Below are 12,788 nucleotides of genomic sequence, written 5' to 3' on the forward strand. Positions count from 1 at the left end.
GACGTGGCTCTCCAGGAAAGTGGCTGCTGACGTGGCTCTCCAGGAAAGTGGCTGCAGACGTGGCTCTCCAGGAAAGTGGCTGCAGACGTGGCTCTCCAGGAAAGTGGCTGCCGACGTGTTTAGCACCCTCCTTGCTGTTGCTACCTCTTTTCTTTCTGATAGAGAGGGAAAGCTTAGTTCTCTAGATGGAAAGGCTTAACAGCAGTGGCGTCCAAGATGGCAGCACTTGTGGCATGTACACGTGTACCCTGGCAAAGACTGTCATCCAGTCTTGTGCTTTGTGTCTTCCTGGCATCCATTTTAGTCAGAAGTTATATTTTCTAATGCCAGAAGTAGAGGTCATTGACTATAAAGTTTCCAGTTTTGTACCCTAATCTGGAACCCCACAGTTCCTCAGTGTAGTCAATCCAGTTACCTGCTTTATACAGCTCTTTGCTGATGACCACTCCCCTGTGGGACAGCTAGATGCAGCCTGGCTGGCTGGCTTTGCTTATCTTCCTACAGACATTGACTGGGTCCTAACTCTGTGATCTCCTAGAACTCAGATCTGCTTGCCTTAACTGACCAGTTGAAACTCTCCAAGGAAAACATGTTTAGATACTGTCCTGGACTCATGGAAACGGGGTTGGCCCAGTGGTTTCGTCTCTGTTCTCCTGCCTTGAGCTTATAGTCATGAACCCCCATAACCAGCAAAGAACAACCCCCCACCCCCATGCAGACTGACCTCTAGCTTGCTGAGCATTTAGTTTGTTTGTATTTCCAGTATCTTGCATATATAGATACTCAAATATCATTCACAATATTTCACACATTTAACATGTGTTCCCATCAAATTGAAAGACCATATGCCAGCGTGGGCTTCTTACAATGTGTTGGGTAGGTTCCAAGAGTGAGTGTTTCTAGGGAGCAAGGCAGAAGTCCTTTGCATTCTAGTTTGGAGATTCAGATTATGGGTCAAGATAGTAACAGGATTTTCCCCAAACTCAAATTCAAGGTGAAGCAATAAGGACCTCTTTCTTTCACGGAAAAATATAATGGTCACATTAGCAGCAGAACATGGGACATGCAAACTCACAATTGTTTGTGTTACCTGAGTTGTGGGAACTCCAGTGTCTTGGCTCACAGAAGTGTGAGCTCTGGGAAGCATTTGGCCTGCAGTTCCAGCTGGCCATTTCTGCTGCTCAGGGCGCCACTAATAGAAGTGTAGCTTGAGCAGTAGACTAAAGGGACCTCTACAGATGTTTGGAAGTCATCTATGAATTACAAATCCTACCTCAGCTTCTCCAAGGCTCAAACTTCATACTGGCAGGGCGTAGTGGCACAGGCCTTTAATCCCAGCACTCAGGAGGCCAGCCTGGTCAGTAGACTGAGTGCCAGGACAGCCAGGCTACAAAGAGAAACCCTGTCTGGGAAAAATGAAACAAAAAGAAAAGCAAGCAAACAAACAAACAAACAACAATCTGATGTTGACTTAGGTGATAGACTGCAGTGCTCATCTTGGGTGCATGCTGGCCTGGGAAGTGCTTCCAGCAGCAGCTAGGGAAGCCTGCCACGGTCTCCTCTCTGCCCCCAGTTCTTAACTGTTCATGGTATTTTGGATTTTCATGGGGCTGGCTATTTCTGTTTTTTAATTTTAACTTTTATCTGTATAAATGTTGCTAGCCTGTATGTCTGTGTACCACATGTATGCCTGGTGCTGGTGGATCCCCTGGAACTGGGGTGACAGATGGTAGTGACTGCCATGTGTGTGCAGGTCCTCTGGAAGAACAGCCAGTGCTCTTACCATTTGGGCTATCTCCCCAGTGCACTGCTCCTGTGTTTAAATGTTTGGTTTGTATGTAGCCGGGCTTGGCCTAGAACTTGCTATGTAGACCAGTCTGACCTTGAATTTGGAGAGAGCCACCTGCTTCTGCCTTTCCAGTGCTAGGGTTAGAAATGTGTGCCACCATACCTGGCAAAAGTCTGCTTTTAAACGTACAATCTTGTTTTAACCACTCAAGTGGTTTCCATATGTACAACTGAAGTCAACTTCTGCCTAGAACTAATAATTTGGAGTTTATGTGTACGAGTAGGCTAAACACTTGGGAGGTGGAGGCTGGAGGGCCTCAAATTCAAGGTCAGCTGGGTCTACATAGTGAAACCTATCAAGAGTCTATAACTCCAGTTCCAGGAGATCTGGTGCTCTTTTCTGGCCTCTGAGGGCACTGGACGTGCCCTCAGTCCACAGATACACATGTAGGCAAACACTCATACTCATGAAATATTAACAAATCTTAGGGGAAAACTGACACATGCAGTGAGAGGGAGAAAGGAACTTTATTCCCAGCTGGTTCCGAGTGGAGCCTGGTGCGCCACTGTGAAATCAGTGGGGACCTTTCTCTAAAAGTGAAAAAGAGAACAAGCCCATGGCCCAGCCTCCTACGCCTGGACATAGACCCGAAGGGCTCATGACCTACCGCAGAGATGCTGGACATAGACCCGAAGGGCTCGTGACCTACCGCAGAGATGCTGGACATAGACCCGAAGGACTCGTGACCTACTGCAGAGATGCTGGACATAGACCCGAAGGACTCCTGACCTACTGCAGAGATGCTTGCTTGCCTGTTGTTTATTGCCACTCTATCCCAACACGAAGGAGTCGGAATCAACCCAGATGTCCATCAACAGATGAACTGAATGGATAAGCAAAGCATGCATATATATCATATCCAACATTAAAGAAAATGAAATGATGCAGTTTGCAAGAACATGGCTGGTATTTGGCTCACAGGTGAGGGATAGTCCATGTTGTGGTAAGGGCCTGGCCGTGGCAGCGGAGGACAGTTGTTCACATTGTGTCTGCAGTTAGTAAGCAGACTGAGGGCTGGTGGCTCAGCTGGCTTTCTCCTTTCTGCATGGTTCTGCTTACTCTAAGAGTGAGCCTTCCCATCTCAGTTAAGACAGTCCTAAACAGGCAGACCAGACGCTAACTTCAGTTTGATGCTCCCTTCCTGCTGTGCCAGAGGCTTGTCTCCTAGGTTATGTTTAACTCCTGTCAAATTGACAGGATTAATGACCACGGTTAAAATAATCATTTTCACAACATCAATTCTTCAATGAGCATGGGAGATCTTTATATCTTCAGGTGTCTTCAATTTCTCTTAGTGTTTTATTAATGTTTCCATTCTAATTGTAGAGATCTTTTACATATTTGGTTAAGTTTATCCCAAGGTATTCTTTTTTGAGGTAATTTTGAATGTGATTTCTTCCTTGACATGTTGATTATTGGTATATAGGAAGGCTACAGATGTCTTTAAGCTAATGTATCTTTTCACCTTGCTGAAAGTGTTTATCAGTTTAGAGTTTTCTGGTAGTGTATAGTGTCTCTATGTCTATAATAATTTCATTTACAAATGGGGTGCTTTGATTTTTCCTTTACTATTTTTAACCTTCTGTTTGCTTCTTTTATTGTTCCAGCTAAGACTGCTAGCAGGGGTTAAGAGCAGAGAAAGTAGACACCTTGTCTTGTTCCTGGCTTTAGTGGAAATTTTCTCAAGTAACATATGTTGCCTTTATATTTATGTTTCGTCTGTTCTGGGTTTCTTTGGGACTTAGACCATAAAGGGATGTTTGAATGATTTGAACCCATCTCATGTGGTTCTGTGACCATGTTCTTAACCATTAAGTGCATATTTGAAAATTATCCAAAATGTGTTGATTGCTAGTGCAGAATCAACTATTTCTAAATCTAAAGGAGAGGGCCTCATCTTTGCATTCTTTGATTAATACTGTTTGGTCAGCCTTATTGATAACTCTTGAATATTGGAAAGACTGCGCTGAGGTAAGGATCCTCTCCATGGCAGGAAGCAGAGAGGGAGTCCAGTACAAACCAGCTGCCAGAGTGGGATGAGTTGGGCCGCAGGGTGGAACTGGTATGCTTCCAAGAATCACTGCTGTTCTAGTAACAGGTTCCATTCTTTTTCTCCCTCAGACACATTTAATCAAACTAGACACCAAAATGCTGACATTGCTTCCTGGAGAGAGGAAACCTAATATTCCTTTTACCCAAAGAAGAAGCACTCGACAGACCAGCATTGCATCTTTTGTCACGTTACAACCAGGTACGGTACCCACCTGGAAACACTTGGGTATCTGAGGAGCAGAACAAGTGTGCTCACTTCTCCATGATGGGATGGGCCGTTATGAGCTATGTGTAGTGCTCAGGAGAAGCTATATGTTATACATACTTTTATATGCGTGTTTGCTGGTTCTGTTCTGCTCCATCTAATTTGAAATATTTGTATTCAGTGATAGAGCAGTGAGGGAGGGCATACGTGAGCGCTGCCTTAGAGCAGGCTGGAGCACACAGAGCCAGGTGGGGGAGCACTGGGAATGAGTGCTCCCACTCTCAGTGCCACTCAAGATAGCTGTGTGAACTTAATGTGCACTGTTCTCCGAACAAAACATAAACACTTCTGTCATATGTAACAGGGAAGTTAGTTACCCCTCTCCAAATCCCCCCCCCCAAAACACTCCCCATTTTCAAAATCTGGTGTATTTTATATATTCTATGTTGAATTCTTAAGAATTGAAGATTCTCAGCCGGGTGTGGTAGCACACCCCTTTAATCCCAGCACTTGGGAGGCAGAGGCAGGNGGATTTCTGAGTTTGAGGCCAGTCTGGTCTACAAAGTGAGTTCCGGGACAGCCAGGGCTATACAGAGAAACCCTGTCTTGAAAAACCAAAAAAAAAAAAAAAAAAAAAAAAGAAGATTCTCACAGAATAGTTTCTGCAGTGTATCTTATTAGAGAAGTAAAAAAGAAATCCATCATTCTGCTTTCTAAAATGATATCTTTATATAATTTGAGTGTAATTTGAGTGGACTAGGAATCCTGTTTCATTCCTCTTTAAGGGAGAACGGGATCCATCCCACACTTACTGAAATGGGTAGGCTAGACAGACACCAGTTTGTTTGTTTCTAACAGGTTGATTTAGCATCCTACTATCTTCATTGGCTTTCCCATGGGATGTCTGAGTTGTGGAGAAATGACATTTATTTTTATAATTGCCAGAAAATTTTAGAGTTCAATTGCTAATATGATTTTTTTTTTATGATCTTAAAAAAACAAATGTCTAGGCATATTTCCTTAAGGATATTACCTGGGTATGTGGTTGGCTAAGGCAGGATCATTGTTTAGAGAAGCCATAGTAAATAAAGCAAAAGTGAATCTGGCCCTTTGTTAAAAACCAAGTGATGAAAACGGAGTTGGAGAAGGCAGCTATGGTCTGACTAGAAAGCATAACTGAGATGTTAGGCAGGAAGTAGACCACTGGAAGCATCCCATGTAAGTAGAGGATACATGGTTGAATCTTAGAGCATTCAACAGAGAAACGCAAGATTGAAAATGGGACTGTTAGCCGTGAAGTTCTTTCAAGAGTCTAGTACCTGGTAGTAACAGTGCCTGATACTGGGTTCAGAAAACCCAACGAACTCTTGCTCAGAGCATTTTCTTAGTGTAGTTGTCTTTTGTCTCATTAGGAATGGCAAATGGTGGTAACCAGAAGAACATTTTCTCTCTCAAAGAAAATCAGATCAAAAAAGAATACAAGAGAACCCAGCTAGACTGTTTGGCCCAGGGATCAGAGGATGGCGGCTTGGTATCACCTTTGGTCACTTCAACTCCTGCAGACATCCAGGAAGCTGGGCATTCTCAGTCTGCCCAGATTTCAGGCTGCAGGAGTTTGGAAACTTCATCGTTGCCTATGATGTCTTTGCCCCAGCCTGATGTCCTGATGGGCACTGGAGAGAGTAAAGGCCCCCTGGATTCTTCCTTTACCCAATTCATGGAACATTCTTGTTTGCTGGACCAAAGAGAGGCCAAGAGGAAAGGGGAAGGGCTTCGTGGATCTAAGACAGACTGTCCAGGGATGGGAAGCCACATCAGAGCACCCGGGAGTAAATGCCATCAGGCCTTGGACAAAGCCGAAGTGGGGAAGAGGGAGCCTGCCAAGGAAAACAGGCCGGCCCCTGTGCTTCTTCAGACCCGTAGATCTGGGGCCTGCGGTAGGAAACAAACACTATTGGTGACAAAAAGCCCTTGTCCTCTTTCTGTATTTCCCAGGGACAGTGAAAGGAGTGACAGGGACTCCTGGAGTCAGCTTTTCACTGAGGATTCCCAAGGCCAGCAAGTCATTGCCCATAACACTAAAATGCCTTTCCGAGATGTAACCAATGCTAGGAATCAAGGCTCAGGGCAGTTTCCTGACGGCCCACAGGCTCAGGGCCACGATGGGCCTGCTCAGTTACATCTGCAGTCACACCTGCTCTTTACCCAGGACTCTGAAGGTAATCGGGTTATCAGGCACTAGTTCTAGATGTTTATGTGAGGGTATCTGCAAGTGGAGGGGAGGAGGGCGGGGCTGGGTAGAGGAGGGTTTAGGTAAAAGGCCAGGTGGGATAACGCAGTTGTGCTATGGAACATTTTCCGTATGTAAATAAAGCCCTGTGTGGTAGACATGCTGGTTGGTGTCGTTGCTTCCCACTCAGGAAGGTGACTGGTGCATTTCCTGAATGGATGTGAGGAGTCCTGAGACAGGAGGATAGGACTAACCACTGACACCATCTCAGTTCACAGAGCTGCTCCTCTGCCCTCTAGAGGCCTTGCAGAGTTAGCTTCTTACAGATACGCAGTGACCATCTCTGGATCATTCAAGCGTAAGTTTGGGACCATTAGCCCCACTGCAGCAGAAGAAAAGCCTGCCTCCCCAGCCCGGGTGTGTGGAGCTGGCGTGTGTGTCAGGGGCATATGGCAGATGGTCATCTCCACCCCCTTCCTCAGGATTTTTCTGTGTAGCTCTGGATGGCCTTGAACTCACAGACATCTACTTGCTTCTCTCTGCCTTCCAAGTGCCAGGATGAGCCACCAGAGCCCATAGGTCATCTTTTTTTTTTTCTTCCGAGACAGGGTTTCTCTGTATAACCCTGGCTGTCCTGGAACTCACTTTGTAGACCAGGCTAGCCTCGAACTCAGAAATCCACCTGCCTCTGCCTCCCGAGTGCTGGGACTAAAGGTGTGCACCATAGGTCATCTTTTTGTTGGTGCTAGCATTTGGGGAGCTAGCATTTGCTGCACTCAGAGAATCCAGGTTCAGGTGTCAGCACCCGCCCACGTGTCAGTCCACAACTACCTATGACTCTAGTTTTATGGGATCTGACTTCTGCAAGCACCAGACACACATGTGGTGCGTAGACATGCAGGCACTCATACACATAAAATGAAAATTTAAAGTTATTTGCTTTATCTTTTCATCTCCAAATCTGAACAATTACTCTTCCATGAGGGAAGAGGTAAGTTCCCTTTGCAAGACTGACTAGGTTAACATCTGGAAAGCTGACTCTGGTGGTAATTAAAACATTAATCAGAGCTACACAGTTGAGTACTGGACCAGCCTGGGCTAGAATGGCATTTTGATCAAAAAGAGAGGGCAACTTTGTGATGGGCGAGTACAGGTGCACATGTGCCATGCCAGGGCTGCTCCCAGGGTCAGATCTCTCTGCTATGTGGATTCCAGACTTGGGTCAGGCTGAGTAGCGAACACCCACTGAGCCATCTTGCCAGCCCAAGTCGTTTTAATAATAAGTGGTGTCACTGCCCCGAATCCACCAATCATAACTTCTGTGATTTTGCCTGTATTCTACCCAAAGCACAACTCACATGGTCACATGACACTGTGTGCAGTCGATGCAAACCACTGTAAGTTACCAAATGTAATTGCCTTTACGAGTTTTGGAAATTTATCTATGGAAAGGACAAAATTCCTTAGAATAAGATATACAGGTGTTTTCTCTGAATGTATGTATACCTCATGTGTGTGCCTGATACCAACCAGGCCAGAAGAGTGTGACAGATCCCTGGGACCGGAGGAACAAACAATTGTTAACAGCCATGCAGGTGCTGGGAATCAGCTAGTGATCTTGACATCCGAGTCATTTCTCCAACCAAAGAAATTTAAGGGCCTCAACTTGTGGGCCATGGCCTCTTGAGGTTGTATAGTAGATATTTACATTACGACTCATAACGGTGGCAAACTTAGAATGATTTTAGGGTTGTGGGGAGGTCACCATAGCATAAGGACCTGTATTAAAGGGTCACAGAGAGAACCACTCTCCTGAGGGCAAGAAAGGAAGTCAGGAGCCCTTTCTTCACCACAGGCTACTGTGGTCTAAACTCGAGATCAACAAAGAAAAAAATGCACCATTTCTCCAAATCCTTCATTTAATATCAGGTAATGCTTCGACTCACACACACAGTATTCATACCATAGAGAAGAGGCCCGGAGGGCCCGAGTGAGTCATGCATGATGCAGTAAATAAAGTCTTGGCCCAACCCAGAGAGATCAGTCACTGCCCTAGAAGGAGGTGCCACACTCTTTCCCTCCCTCATTTTTCCCTCCTAGATGGACTTAGTCCATGGAATAAGGAAATTTCTATCAGCGGAACTGAAGAGGCCCTGGAGGGTAGATCAGGTTGTAGTTTTATAAAATATGTTTAAGAAAAATAGGTCAGGCCTCCCTGCAGCAGCCCAGATGTTGGCTGGTCCAGTGGCCTGGCCTCTGTAGCTAGAGGGAAGGGTGACTGCTGGGCACTAGGGCAGGTCTAGGATGGAGCAGCAGAAGACCTTCCTGTGAACATGAACATAAACAGCCGCTCCCCCTTAGCCCAGTGGCGCTACAAGGAAGCTGCTGAGAGCGACAGCTGTGCACGTGTCCGGTGAGACCAATGGAGTCTAATGCAGTGAGTTAATTCTTTCATTGAGGGCTTAGTTTTCAGAGACAAGAAAAAACAAACTTCACCCCTTAAGCAGATATACTCCACTCTACCCAATTATCTGTAACAATTGCCTCATCTCAAAAAACCATAGACCTCAGCTTCTGCCAAGGTTTAAGTGCAGGAAACAACACATAATCCAGCTCTTCTCTTCCAGCCCAAGCCCGAGTCAGCAAGACCGTTGCAGATCTGAGATAGACATCTGCTGTGAGGAAGGCAGCTATTGAAGGAGCTCAGGAGCAAGAGACAGTTTGCAGTCAGTGCTGTCAGTTTCCTTTTCTACTGATGTCTTCTTCCTTCAGGGCAAACTTCCTCCTGAGGACCTCAGAGATAAGGACAGCAGGGTCTTCTTCCTTCAGTAAACTCCGGCTCCTGGAGACACAAGAACCTGTATTTAGGGTGCTTGCTCTGCTCCGCGTCATGGGTATGTGCACTCTTTACCTCCTGAATCTTCACAGCAGCTCTGAAGCACTTGCGAGTGCATGTTCCCACACCCATGGAAGACTCAGATGCAGACCTGGAGTTGCAGTCAGCTTTTGGCCTTTAAAACCAAGCTATCTGATCTGGACCCATCTCTTAACTAGAATGCCTATATTTCTTTTTTCTTTTTCTTTTTTAAAAAAAGATTTATTATTATATGTAAGTACACTGTAGCTGTCTTCAGATGCACCAGAAGAGGGCATCAGATCTCATTACAGATGGTTGTGAGCAACCATGTGGTTGCTGGGATTTGAACTCAGGACCTTTGGAAGAGCAGTCGGTGCTCTTAACCACTGAGCCATCTCTCCAGACCAAATGCCTATATTTCTTACACAGCTACAAAATATGGGTAAAATCAAGGCCTATCAATTAGTTGGAGTTCTGATCTTATCTCAAAAGGGTCTGCAGTAAATGATTGATGGCTCAGCCATTCTGATCTTTACTAGTCCTGGAGACAAGATATCCTGGAGATATTTTACCATCATCTTCCCTTAAGTGAGCTGTTTGGTTGTGGGGTCCTCCCACCTCCACCCTTAAAAGATCAAAATCATAACAAAACATCTCCATTATAAGGAACTGTGGGAACAACTTGAACTCTAGAGCAGGCACACATTTATACAGAAGAGCATCCTGGATGCTCTGGAAACAGTTGTCTGATGCTGTTAACTTGCACACTTGTCTCCTGAAAGTGTAATTTAACTGGTCTTTGAAGAAATACATGAAGGTCAAAAATGAACTTCAATTCTGAAAGGAAAACAAGGATTGTCTTTGGTCTATCACATTATCTGAACTTTTGCTGACCTGGCTAACAGATCCATTCTTTCTTCTATTAGAGAAAAAGTTGCCAAGACACATGTGGGACAAGTTTGGCAATGGTTTTGGATATAATTTGGTCTAAGCAGCCAAATACTAGAAGCTGAGCTGGTGACAAATGTCTATTTCTAGACACTCAGGAAGCAGAGGCTGAAGGACCACAAGTTCAAGACCAGCTTGAGCTTCACAGACAAGAGGCATGGTTTAGGACAATGACTAGAAGAAAAGGGGATCAGGGTGAACCCAAACAAAGTGGCGCAGCAGCTGAGCTGGGGAGTGAGTGATCAGAGGACCCTTACGTGTCAGACAGGAAGGCTGAGGGGCAAGCTCCTTGCCCAGCACTAACAAGGGCAGCTATACTGGGCACCACCAAGGGGCTCAGAACAAGGTCCTCTGGAGTCACTTAGCGTACATCTGGAGCAGCTGTGAAGGACAGGCTCCCTCAGGCAGATATAGAGCTTGTCTATCAGGAAGCTTCTCAGGGGGCTCAGAGAATGGCCTTGCTTCAAATTCCAGACCTGTTCAAATTCCCTCAGGCTTGAACAAAGTCAGCCACAGTTTCATTCTCTGGGTATTCTGCTTTGATAAGTTTAATGTGTACAAATTGGGGCCAGGTGTAGTGGCTCATGCCTTTGATCCCAGCACTTGGGAGGTAGAGGCAGGCAGAACTCTGAAAATTCAAAGCCAGCCTGGTCTACAAATTGAGTCTCAGGCCACCCAGGGCTTTACAGCGGGACCTTGTCTCAAAACACAAAGCAACCAACAAACAACACCCTAAATCTGAGCAGCCAGATTTATATGAATTTTTTTAAAAAAGATTTACTTATTTATTATATGTAAGTACACTGTAGCTGTCTTCGAACACTCCAGAAGAGGGCATCAGATCTTGTTTCGGATGGTTGTGAGCCACCATGTGGTTGCTGGGATTTGAACTCCGGACCTTCGGAAGAGCAGTCAGGTGCTCTTACCCACTGAGCCATCTCACCAGCCTGATTTATATAAATTTTATATAATATATATTATATGTGAAGGCATGAGGTGGTAGCGAATGCCTTTAATCCCAGCACTCAAGTGTAAAGGCAGGCTGGTCTACAGAGGAGTTCCAGGACAGCCAGGGCTACACAGAGAAACCCTGTTTTGAAAATCTAAAAACAAAGCTTGGTTCTCGTCCCTGAACTTGAAGGTTTTGCATTACAGAGTACTATCTATGAGTACAGTGCCTGCAGAAAGAAGCCAGAGGTGTAAAGACCCCGAGCTGGAGTTACAGATAGTTTACTGTGGATATTGGGAATCAAACTTGGGTCCTTTGCAAGAGCACATAGTGGTTTTAACCACTGGGCCATCTGTTTCAACAATAAAACCTCTGTTATGAAATTTTTCCTTCCACCAAAGTCTACTAGTTTGAGACACCAGTATGTCCTATAAACCGTGAAAGGACAGAGCATGGGAAACATGGCAGCATATAAACTAAAAAGCTACTGAATCCTTTTTTTAAACCAGTGCACTGGTGTTTTGCCTGTATGTAGGTCTAGAGTTATAGATAGTTGTTAGTTCCCATGTGGGCGCTGGGACTTGAACTGCTGAGTGCTCTCCACTGAGGTAACTACTCAGCTGAGGTAACTTAGTAGAACAAATGCAGTGTTGCTTTATCCTCAAACTAGGTCCTAGTCACTCAGCAAGCTTTGTGAATGCAGCTACCTGATTATTCATCATGAGCCAGGAGTGAGTAAGAGATAGCCAGAGCTCTTGTCGGATACTCACAGGTCTTGGCTCTGTTTTATCCGGTGAAAATCCTTCAGGATGCCCATCATATCTGCAAAGCTGCTAGCCTTGGACAGAGAGATGCAGTCATCCTCTTCAGACGAGCTGCAGGTAGTTTTGTGTTCTGGTTTGCAACATTCAGGGCTGGCAGAACAAAGCAGGGGGACTGTTGGAAGCTCAGGGACCTCGACCTCGGTCTCCTCAGTGATGTCACTAATGACAAAGGAAGTTGTAGAGTGGAGTGAGGATCCAAAGCAAGGCAAAGGGGAAGAGACATTTGAGCTTCCGGGAGAGAAGAAATCTGGCGTTAATGAAGCCGAAGCTGAAAGAGAAAACAACAGGCATAATGGACACTGGGCTGCAGGACAGCGACATCTCACACACACGCAGTCCCTGAGCTGACATCGTGACGTTCCTGGCGTGCCATGGGTGGGATATCCTCAAGGGAGTCTTCCCTACTTTACTTCCTACTGAGGGCTGAGTGTCCAGGGCAGAAACCCCATCCCACAGGAGATCATGACTTCTAGATGCTCCCACTCCACAGTGGGATATAGGTTTGAAGCCCCGTTTGCTGTTTTTCCCAAGACAGAACTTCTCTATGTGGCCCTGGCTGGCCTGGAACTCTGCAGACCAGGTTGGCCTTGAACTCACAGAGATCTGCCTGCCTCTGCCTCCCAACTGCTGGGATTAAAGGTGCATACCACCACCACCTGACTGGAAGCCCTGGTTTAAACCGAAGCCAAGCAAGGCCTGCATTTCCTACATTTGTAATTTTCTCAACTATGATGGTGTTTTGGTTTTACATTTTGAATTTTGCTATCTATGAGCTTGAAGTGTTTTAGACAAAATCTCCTGTTTTTGTTTTTTTTTGTTTTTTGTTTTTTCGAGACAGGGTTTCTCTGTGTAGCCCTGGCTGTCCTGGAACTCA

General features: G+C 45.5%; 2 protein-coding genes across 2 annotated transcripts in view; one reads left to right on the top strand and one right to left on the bottom strand.

The window, feature by feature from the left end:
• The first annotated feature begins 2,692 nt into the window (after window positions 1-2,692).
• Window positions 2,693-6,493, top strand: Aunip (aurora kinase A and ninein interacting protein). The gene is made up of 3 exons (XM_029540256.1): window positions 2,693-2,770; window positions 3,971-4,100; window positions 5,519-6,493. The coding sequence occupies exons 1-3, from the start codon at window positions 2,729-2,731 to the stop codon at window positions 6,346-6,348; spliced, it is 1,002 nt and encodes a 333-aa protein (XP_029396116.1). The 5' UTR covers window positions 2,693-2,728; the 3' UTR covers window positions 6,349-6,493.
• A 1,739-nt stretch (window positions 6,494-8,232) lies between these two features.
• The window catches only part of Mtfr1l (mitochondrial fission regulator 1 like), a 7,009-nt gene continuing 2,453 nt past the window's right edge, over window positions 8,233-12,788 (bottom strand). The window contains exons 4-5 of the mRNA XM_021200275.2: window positions 11,861-12,182; window positions 8,233-9,178 (exon numbers count right to left, since the gene is read on the bottom strand). Of these exons, the coding sequence (XP_021055934.1) occupies window positions 9,073-9,178; window positions 11,861-12,182 (428 nt within the window). The 3' untranslated portion in view covers window positions 8,233-9,072. The remainder of the gene's footprint in view (window positions 9,179-11,860; window positions 12,183-12,788) is intronic.

Source organism: Mus pahari, chromosome 6 (assembly GCF_900095145.1).
Source record: "Mus pahari chromosome 6, PAHARI_EIJ_v1.1, whole genome shotgun sequence".
Taxonomy (NCBI): domain Eukaryota; kingdom Metazoa; phylum Chordata; class Mammalia; order Rodentia; family Muridae; genus Mus; species Mus pahari.

Coding starts and splice junctions, on each gene's coding strand:
- Aunip (XM_029540256.1), top strand. CDS start 2,729: ATGATGCAGTTTGCAAGAACATGGCTGGTATTTGGCTCACAG. Junction 2,771..3,970: donor GGCTGGTATTTGGCTCACAG/GTGAGGGATAGT, acceptor TTTCTCCCTCAG/ACACATTTAATCAAACTAGA. Junction 4,101..5,518: donor TTTTGTCACGTTACAACCAG/GTACGGTACCCA, acceptor TTGTCTCATTAG/GAATGGCAAATGGTGGTAAC.